Source organism: Molossus molossus, unplaced genomic scaffold (assembly GCF_014108415.1).
Source record: "Molossus molossus isolate mMolMol1 unplaced genomic scaffold, mMolMol1.p scaffold_m16_p_7, whole genome shotgun sequence".
In the NCBI taxonomy this organism is placed as follows: Eukaryota; Metazoa; Chordata; class Mammalia; order Chiroptera; family Molossidae; genus Molossus; species Molossus molossus.
In genome coordinates, this window is record NW_023425401.1 from 109,005,753 (window position 1) to 109,015,586 (window position 9,834).

The 9,834-nt window shown below is 55.9% G+C and overlaps 1 protein-coding gene across 1 annotated transcript; it reads left to right on the forward strand.

Moving 5' to 3' along the window:
* Positions 1–600: 600 nt before the first annotated feature.
* AOC1 (amine oxidase copper containing 1) lies at positions 601–4,341 on the forward strand. Its single transcript, XM_036247476.1, has 4 exons — positions 601–2,185; positions 3,127–3,412; positions 3,740–3,872; positions 4,072–4,341. The coding sequence occupies exons 1-4, from the start codon at positions 601–603 to the stop codon at positions 4,339–4,341; spliced, it is 2,274 nt and encodes a 757-aa protein (XP_036103369.1).
* The last annotated feature ends 5,493 nt before the right edge of the window (positions 4,342–9,834 follow it).

Here is a 9,834-nt window from a genome sequence, read left to right on the forward strand (position 1 = left end):
AGGGGTACCCTGAATCACGGGCTCTGGGTGAGTGTCCCTAAAGGTATAGCTGAGCTGAGATAATGCACAGACAAAGGGAAAACAGGAAGGTGATGTAGGTAAGAAAATCCACAGGACTAAAGGAGGCTTACAGAAGATCGAGGAGAGCGCAGAATTAAAAGCAATGGAGCCCTGGCAGGTTTGGCTCAGAGGTGAGAGCGTCGGCCTGCGGTCCAGAGAGACCCGGATTCAGTTCCCGCTAAGGGCACGTACCTCGGTTGCAGTTTGTCCCTGGCCCTGGTTGGTCATGCGGGTGGCAGCCACTCGATGTGCCCCTTTCACATCAATGTTTCTCTCTCTCTCTCTTCCTCTCTCTCCCTCCCGCTCTGTCTGAACAAAAAAATGAAAAAATGTCCTCGGGTGAGGATTTAAAAAAAAAAAAAAAAGCAATGGAAAAGCACAGGTCTGAGCAACAGGGGCCCCCGCTGCCCCAGGATAGCCTCTGGGGGGGCCCAGGGAGGAAGCCAGGTCTGTAGGGAAATCACGGGGCCAGAGGCCATTACGGGAAACCCCTGTCCTCTCATAAAACAACTAAGTTCATCTCTCGTGCATTCTAGAGTCATGAGACGAGAGACGCTGGCCCTCACCTGGGCCCTAGCTGCCGTCCTGACGCTGCAGAGGCTGGCCGGGGCGAACCACTCCCCAAGGGCCCTGCGCAGCAAGGCTGGGGTGTTTGCGGACCTGAGCGCACAGGAGATAAAGGCGGTTCGCAGCTTCCTCTGGTCCCAGAAGGAGCTGAGGCTGGAGCCCTCCAAGGCTCAGACCTTGGCCAAGAACTCGGTGTTCCTCATTGAGATGCTGCTGCCGAAGAAGCAGCAGGTGCTGAAATTCCTGGACCACGGGCACAGGCGGCCCGTGCGGGAGGCGCGTGCTGTCATCTTCTTCGGATCCCAGGAGCAGCCCAATGTCACCGAGTTTGCCGTGGGGCCCCTGCCCTGGCCCTACTACATGCGCAAGCTGCCCCTCAGGCCGGGGCACCGCATCTCCTGGGCTTCCAGGCCCATCACCTCTGTGGAGTACGCCCTCCTGCACCGCGCCCTGCAGAAGGCCACCAAGCCCTTGCACCAGTTTTTCCTTGACACCACAGGCTTTTCCTTGCACGACTGCCAGAGCCGCTGCCTGACTTTCACGGACGTGGCCCCTCGCGGCTTGGCCTCGGGCCAGCGCCGCACCTGGTTCATCCTGCAGCGCTCTGTGGAAGGCTTCTTCTTACACCCCACTGGGCTGGAGCTCCTCATGGACCACGGCAGCACAGACGCCCAGGACTGGGTGGTGGAGCAGGTCTGGTACAATGGAAAGTTCTACCAAAGCCCAGAAGAACTGGCTCAGAAGTACAAGGACGGAGAGGTGGACGTGGTGGTCCTGGAGGACCCGCTTCCCAAGGACCAGGAGGCAGAGAGCATGGAGAGGCCGCCCCTCTTCTCGTCCTACCAGCCCCGAGGGGACTTCCCGAGCCCCATCACCAGGAAGGGCCCCCACCTGGTGCAGCCCAACGGCCCCCGCTACAGGCTGGAGAGCAACGCCGTGCTCTACGGAGGCTGGCGCTTTGCCTTCAGGCTCCGCTCCTCCACGGGGCTGCAGATCCTGGACGTGCACTTTGGCGGGGAGCGCATCGCCTACGAGGTGAGCGTGCAGGAGGCCGTGGCCCTGTACGGAGGCCACACACCCGCGGGCATGCAGACCAATTACATCGACGTGGGCTGGGGCCTGGGCACCGTCACCTATGAGTTGGCCCCTGGCATCGACTGCCCGGAGACGGCCACCTTCCTGGATGCCCTCCACTACTACGACATCGACGACCCCATCCACTACTCCCGAGCCCTCTGCATCTTCGAGATGCCCACGGGGGTGCCCGTTCGGCGTCACTTCAACTCCAACTTCAGCGGCGGTTTCAACTTCTACGCGGGACTCGAGGGCCAGGTGCTGGTTGTGCGGACAACATCCACGGTCTACAACTATGACTACATTTGGGACTTCATCTTCTACCCCAACGGGGTGATGGAGGCCAAGATCCACGCCACCGGCTATGTCCACGCCACCTTCTACACCCCCGAGGGGCAGCGCCACGGGACTCGCCTGCACACCCACCTGCTCGGCAACATGCACACCCACTTGGTGCACTACCGCGTGGACCTGGACGTGGCAGGTGGGGCTCGGCTGGGACCCCTCCAGGCCGACCCCACGTCTGAGCACTGACTCCCACTCGGGGGAGACGATGCTCCTGGCCTGGGGGGGCACTGTCAGGAGGATGTGCCCAGCCTGCTTCTGGACCCTGCAAGGCTGGGACCCCTGCTTCCCTTGGGTGCAGCAAGGATCCTGTCCCCCAGGGGCTACACTGACCACTGGTGGGTTGGGTAGAAAGGTACCCCCAGGGTAGAGGAGAGGATGATGCCTCAGAACGAGAGCAGTGTCGCTGCTGGCACTTGGAGGTAGAAGCAATGTCGTGGGGGTGCTCACGTCTCCCGGGTTGATGGATGTGGCCTGACATCAGATCACATGCCAGAATAGGCCCCTCAACCCTGACCGGTTTGACTCAGCGGTTCGAGCGTCGGCCTGCGGACCAGAGAGTCCCGGGTTCAGTTCCTGCTGAACGTACCTCGGTTGCAGTTTGTCTCCGACCCTGGTTGGGGTCGTGTGGGTGGCAACCACTCGATGTGTCTCTCTCGTGTCGATGTTTCTCTCTCTCTTCCTCCCTCCTCTCTCCCTCAAGATGAATGCAAAGACCATCCTCAGGTGAGGATTAAAAAAATAAATAAATAGGTCCCCTAGGACCAGATAGGTGGTTTTCCTTGCTTGCCCCCACCCTCCCCAACCAGCTCAGCCCCATTCCCCTCCTGGGCACAGAGGGCAGTGCCCAGGGTTGCGCTGGAATCACTGCAGCCGCCATGACCCATCGGAGTTGCCTCCTGGCTCCTCTGTTGGTTTTGGTTTTAAATCCCTTCCTTCCGCCCACAGCTGGCTCATGCGTACCCCTGACACCCCCTTCGTTGCTGGATGTGGTCTGGGGCTGAGATCCCGGTGCAGAATGGGGGAGGTGTCATTTCGGGGGCCTGGGTCCTCATTCTGTGTCTCCCTGCACACCTGCAGGCACCAAGAATAGTTTCCAGACCCTGCAGATGAAGCTAGAAAACATCACCAACCCCTGGAGCCCGAAACACCGGCTGGTCCAGCCGACTCTGGAGCGTAAGAGTCACCCCTCGGAGCGCCAGGCGGCCTTCCGCTTTGGGCGGACTCTGCCCAGGTACCTGCTCTTCACCAGCCCCCAGGAGAACCCCTGGGGCCACAAGCGCAGCTACCGCCTGCAGATCCACTCCATGGCCGACCAGGTGCTGCCCCCGGGCTGGCAGGAGGAGCAGGCTGTCACCTGGGCCAGGTGAGGGGGCCTGGGGGCTGAGGAGGGCTAGAGGCCCCTCCATGTGTTTCCCTGTGTCTGGCGTGTGTGTGTCTGTCTGTGAGACTCTGAGCCTGTGTGTCCGGATGTGTGTGCCCGTGTGTGTCTGTGTTGCTGTGTGTATCCAGGCCGTGGCTCTGTGTCTGGGAGGGGGAGCAGAGGGCCCGTTCTGAGCACCCAAGCCCCAGTTGACACTCGGGCAGTCTGACTGACTCCTGGGAGATGATCTCGAAATTGGGGGAAAGCCACATATTGACGCTGCAGGTGAAGCCCCCAGTGCCCAGAGCATCTGGCTTCTCTGCCTGGCAGGTACCCCCTGGCAGTGACCAAGTACCGGGAGTCTGAGCTGTGCAGCAGCAGCATCTATAACCAGAACGACCCCTGGGACCCGCCTGTGGTCTTCGAGGACTTTCTCCGCAACAATGAGAACATCGAAGATGAGGTACTGGCCCTGCCTTCCAGCCCCCGCCCAAGACCAGCCTGTGCCCCGGCCCGGGATCTACGACCAGAGGCAGCTTTCTCTGCGGAGAGCAAGCCCAGTGGTCACCAGACCTGCCCATTGCTTACAAAGGGGGCTCGAGGGGGCCGCCCACCCCCTCCTCTCGAGCCTCCTCAGCACGGCCCACCCCTCTCTCCCCCAGGATTTGGTGGCCTGGGTGACGGTCGGCTTCCTACACATCCCCCACTCAGAGGACATCCCCAACACAACCACCCCGGGAAACTCCGTGGGCTTCCTGCTCCGCCCCTTCAACTTCTTCCGAGAGGACCCATCCGTGGCATCCAGAGACACCGTGATCGTGTGGCCTCAGGACAGTGGCCCCAACTATGTCCAGCGATGGCTCCCTGAGGAGAGCAGGGTGTGCCTGGCGCCTACCCCCTTCAGCTACAACGGGACCTACACGCCTGTGTGAAGGGTCCCCCGCCCCCAGCTAACTCCCTGCTAGGAGCCTGAGTCCCCCATCCTACCCAAGGACAGATAATAAACCCACCAGGGCTCAGCTCCAAGTGCTGCTTCTTGTTGGGGGGCACAGTGGGTGAGACACACCCGGCCTTGGCCTCCATTTGGGGTGGTCTACTCCACCCCCAAAACCACCTCCGTCACTCAGGCAAGTGACGCCCACTAGCCTACCAGGTTCACCTATCAGATTGGTTTGAAAAGTCCGAGGATGGCTGCTCTGTTTTGGGAGTCTGTGGGGGACGCCCCTCCATCACTGATGAGCGTGCAAAGCAGTCAGACCGGAGGGAGACACTATGGGGAAATCTAGCAGAACTGCCAACACCTTTACCCTTCCACACACTGATCCACTGTCTCGGGGTTTGTCCCAGAGATCTACTTACAAACACAGAAAAAGACGTGCACACCTGGCTCGTGGCCGTGCTGTTTGTAATGGCAAAGTCTGGAGATAACCCCAATGTCCGCCTAAGGGCGAGAGCTTGCAGATCCGAACACTACACCCCCCCCCCCCAGTGCGGTCCCAGGGCACCGCAGCAGAAACGTGGGAGCCCTGGCCTGTTTGGCTCAGCGGTTAGAGCGTCGGCCTGCGGTCCGGAGAGACCCGGGTTCGGTTCCCACTAAGGGCATGTACCTCGGTTGCAGTTTGTCCCCGGCCCTGGTTCAGGTCGTGTGGGTGGCAGCCAGTTGATGTGTCCCTTTCACGTTGATGTTTCTCTCTCTCTCTCTCTTCCTCCCTCTCTCCCTCTCTCTTTATCTGAGGATGGATGCAGAAATGTCCTCAAGTGAGGATAAAAAAAAACAAAAAAACGACCAAATTGTTCCTTATACCCTCCCTTCCCCCATCCTGTCCAGTTTTTGGCCCTAATCATGATTTTGGCTATTCATTCCCTTGGCTGCGACAGTACTGTCTCCACCATAATGACATGGAAAGAGAACCTGAGACTCACCCCTGAGAAAGTAACCCCAAGAAACCCAGAGAGCTCACTTCTCCCCCTCATGAGCTCCGGTCCCTGGTGGTCCTCGCGGGTGACCGCTTCCGACTCCTTCCCTTCTAGTCCCTGGCGCCTCCTCCCCACATTTCTCTCATTGCTCCTCCTCGTTTTACCAGTGATGCAAACCCAGGATACAAAGGGACACAAAGATGAAGAAGATAGAGCCCTGGCCCTCAGACGTCCATGGTCACACTGGGGAGACAGGCCAGAGAGATAGGGCAGTGCCATCTGAGGGCCCTCAGACGGTCACCTTGTTTTGGGGACTGGAAGTCTGGTCTGACCTGCAGCCTGAGTGTGACCCCAGCATTCAGGTGTGCAGTGCCCCGGGCCGGGGAGACGACCCTCCTCGGGTGGCAGAAGGGAAAACAGCAGGTGTCCCCCACCAAGCCCTGACCCTGACTCCAGGCGGGGAGACCCCAGAATCCTCATGACCAGTCTGAATGGTCCTCTGAAAACACAGGTGCCCCCGAGAAGCCCAAGTCCAGCTGGAGGGTATGGCCGGGCCGGTCCGCCAAGGGACCGCAACTTCTTGACAGCACCCTGCCAGCGCTCACGGGGCCTGGAGGCAGCACGGACAGCACCAGGTCTCTGCAGCTGGGGAGCAAGTTAGAGGGCGTCACCATGACACCCTGGGGCTCGGAGCTGATTCCTCGAGGCTGTGCTGGTGGCCTTCGCCTAATCTCCAGGTTCCCCTGTGGACCAAGCCTCCACTGCTGTCCTCCTTGGCCTGCGGGTGCCCCCAAGCCTTCCCTGTGGCCTTACGCATCTTCCAGAACCAGCCACTGTCCTTCCTCGTGTGTGATAGGTCTCAGCTCACGTTCAAGCCAGAGCCCGGCCTGCTGGGACCACTGTCCACCGGGACCAGCCACATAACCTGCGGGCCCCAACTGAAAACGCAGGCCCCTGGTTCACAGTTTACAAATTTGAAGATGGCGACAACAGAGAATTAAACTGAGCGTGGGCCCTCCAGACTGAGGCCAAGCGCCGGGGAGCTGGTCCGCCGCCTGCGCTCACCGCGGGCCTCCGCCATGCCCAGCCGCAGGCTGCTTCCACAGCATGGGACCTGCAAGGCGTCTCTGCCTCCCAACAGGAAACACATATTCAATCAATATGCCCATTGCCGGAATATTTCGTTTTAACTAAATTCGAGTGTATGCAAATTGCAGCAATTACACACTCCACCCTAAGTTATCATGGGAGTAAACTTTTTTTTTTTTGCTACAAGGACACGATTAAACATTTTTCTCAACAGGAGACTGACCAAGGACGAATCCTAAACTCTTGGCCAGCTGCAGGCAGTTTCTCAGAGCACACAGAGGAATTGTCGCATTAATCTCTCCTCTCCATTGTCTCTGCTCTCCAAGTCAGGGCACAGTGCCCGTGACTTGTTACCGCACATGACGTAAGTGACCAGCTCCACTGCCTCGCATGATCCCCTGTCCTGGGGCCACTTCCAAATCCACTTCCCATAATCTGGAGTTTCTGATTTATATTTTATTTTATTATTATTATTTTTTAATCCTCACTCGAGGACACTTTTTCCATTGATTTTCAGATAGAGTGGGAGGGAGGAAGAGAGAGAGAGAGACATCGATGTGAGAGAGGCGCACTGATTGGTTGCCTCCTGAACCAACCCAACCAGGGCCGGGGATCAAACCGGAACCGAGGTACGTGCCCTTGACTGGAATCAAACCTGAGACTCTTTGGTCTGCAGGCCGACACTGTGCTGAGCCAAACCACCCAGGGCCTGATTTATATTTTAGAAAAATGGATAAGACTAATACCTGCACTTACCACATGACCAGCAATCTCACTTTTGGGCATTTAGCCCAGAGAAATTGATTCCTATGTTCACACAAAGCCTGAACATGTTCACGGTGGATGATTCATCATAGCGGTCTGGAAAACGACCCAAATGTCTCTCCGTGGAGGACTCGCTGAAAGAACACCAGTCAGCAGTGAACAGGAATGAACTTCTTCTTTTTTTTTATCCTCACCCAAGGATACTTTTTTCCATTTTTATCTTCAGATAGAGTGGGAGAGAGAGAGGAAGAGAAACATCAACCTGAGAGAGACACATTGATTGGTTGCCTCCCCCGTGACCCCAACCAGGGCCAGGACCAAACCGCAACCGAGGTACGTGCCCTTGATCGGAATCGAACCCGCCACCCTTTGGTCCGAGGGCCAACACTCTCCTGCTGAGCCAAACTGGCCAGGGCAGGAAGGAACTTCTGATACATGCAACAGCCGGGATGGACCCCGGTCAGCACCATGCTTAGTGGGGGGAAAAGCCAAGTGCAAAATGTCGCATCCAGCATGGCTTTATTCAGACAGCACCTGGAGATGAGAAAATCGCTGAGATGGATAAGAAGTAAGTGGGAGTTGGGGGTGAATAAAAGAGGGAGCAGGTGATGGAGGGATTCTGTATCTCGACTGCGGTGGCAGATACCCGAGTCCACATCTGACATAAACATAGTGGAAACTGAGTGCCTTCCGGGGTCTAGTTAATAGTGTACCAACATCAAGGTCCTGGTGTGACATTGTACCACAGCACTGTAAGATGTCACCATTGGGGAGATCAGGAGGAAGGGGACTTAGACTCCAGGTACTATTTCTGCTATCTCTTGTGAGTTTATAATTATTTCAAAACAAAAGGATTTTTTTTTTTTTACTTGAAAACATACATGTACCGATCCGTAAGCAAAGGAGAGTAAAACTCTTGTTACTTTTTCCAGTTTCTTATTCCTTTATCTGTACATCGTGTGAAAAGGACTCGGAACGGATAGAAACAGAACAGATTGGTGGCAGCCGGAAACAGGAGTGGATGAAGGTGGTCAGAGGGATAAGACTAATACACTCTGAAAAAAGAAAAAAAAAAAGCCCTGGCCGGTTTGGCTCAGCGGTTGGAGCGTCGGCCTGCGGTACAGAGAGACCCGGGTTCGGTTCCCGCTAAGGGCACGTACCTCGGTTGCAGTTTGTCCCCGGCCCTGGTTGGTCGTGAGGGTGGCAGCCACTCGATGTGTCCCTTCACGTCGATGTTTCTCTCTCTCTCTCTTCCTCTCTCTCCCTCCCGCTCTGTCTGAACAAAAAATGGAAAAATGTCCTCGGGTGAGGATAAAAAAAAAAAAAAAGACTAATACACTCTGGGATGTGACGCACAGCATGGTGGCTGTAGTCAACAATACTGTGTTATATACCTGACAGCTGTTGGGAGAGTAGATCTTAAAGAGTTCTCATCACAGGGAAAAAATTGTAACTAGGTAAAGTGATGGATGTTAATGAGACTTACTGTGGTGATCATTTTGCAATATTTACATATATCATATCATCATACATCTAAAACTAGTACAATGTTACATGTCAATTATATCTCAATAAAACCTGTGAAATGGAGATTTAAAAAGAAAGAAAGGGGTACGACATGGTGGAGATATTTCAGTAACTCTCAGCTTTCCACACTCAAGACCCGGATCACAAGAACAAAACCCTGCATCTAAGCAATCCAGCCATTACTAGTTAAGTAAGACTAACGACGACCCTAAAGAAGGAAAGAGGGGGGGGAAAGCACTATTTTAAAATCTCAGGCACCGAATAACCATATTTTACAAGGACACATGAATCCAAGGGTATATGTCAAAAGAGAAAGGGACTCAGGCTGTTCCTATGCTTGTTCTCCTCATCACTTTTCTGCCCTCCTCTCCCAGGACTTGCCAGGCACCGGGGACCTCTTGTTTCTGGGCTCCCTGTCTTCGCTACTTTGTTGCAAGGAGGCGCTGAGCTTTCCCAGCGCTGCCGCCGGCTGGGCGCTAGGTGGCGCCCCTGCGCTGCTGCGACCAGCCTCGGTTCCCGCCAGAACCGAGGCTCCTAGGCTGCCCTGCAGTTTGCACCACTGGGTCCAAGTTCAGGGTCCAGACAGGTGCACCCCGGGAGGATTGGGAGGGCTGGGAGGTTAAAGACAGAGTGGCCAGAAGCCTGCCTTCCTGCAGGGCGTATCTGCTCCAAAGCCCCAGGCACCGACATGTTTTATCTGTGTGTTCCACTCCCTGACTTCTTCCTGCCCTATTTCTCCATCTCTAGGCCCTCGAAGACTGTGCCTTCACCTTCTTGTCTCAAACCTCTGGCTTGTCTCAGACCCCCGCTGGTTCACTTCTGAATCAGAAGGGCAAGCAATGAGTTTGCACAAAAGAGCACCCAGCCAAAAGCACAGATGCTTCTCTTATTAGCAAGGAAAGCACGATGTGTTTTAATTTTAATTCTGTAGATGAGTCTCCGCTTGTCTTTACTTGAAGTAACAGAACCATCTCCAACCAGCTTAAGCATAAAGGGAGAACAGACTGGCTATGCAATTGGCCTACCGGAAGAGGACTGGACGGTGGGAGCTTGGATTTGCAATGAACTAACTGGGCATCATGGTGTGACGTGCACAGGACCCATCTCGCTGGTCCCTGGGGCACAGC

Excerpts from the sequence above, each read along its gene's own strand:
- AOC1 (XM_036247476.1), top strand. The coding sequence starts at position 601 with ATGAGACGAGAGACGCTGGCCCTCACCTGGGCCCTAGCTGCCGTCCTG. Across the intron at positions 2,186-3,126 it reads CGTGGACCTGGACGTGGCAG|GCACCAAGAATAGTTTCCAG; the intron begins GTGGGGCTCGGC and ends GCACACCTGCAG. Across the intron at positions 3,873-4,071 it reads ATGAGAACATCGAAGATGAG|GATTTGGTGGCCTGGGTGAC; the intron begins GTACTGGCCCTG and ends TCTCTCCCCCAG.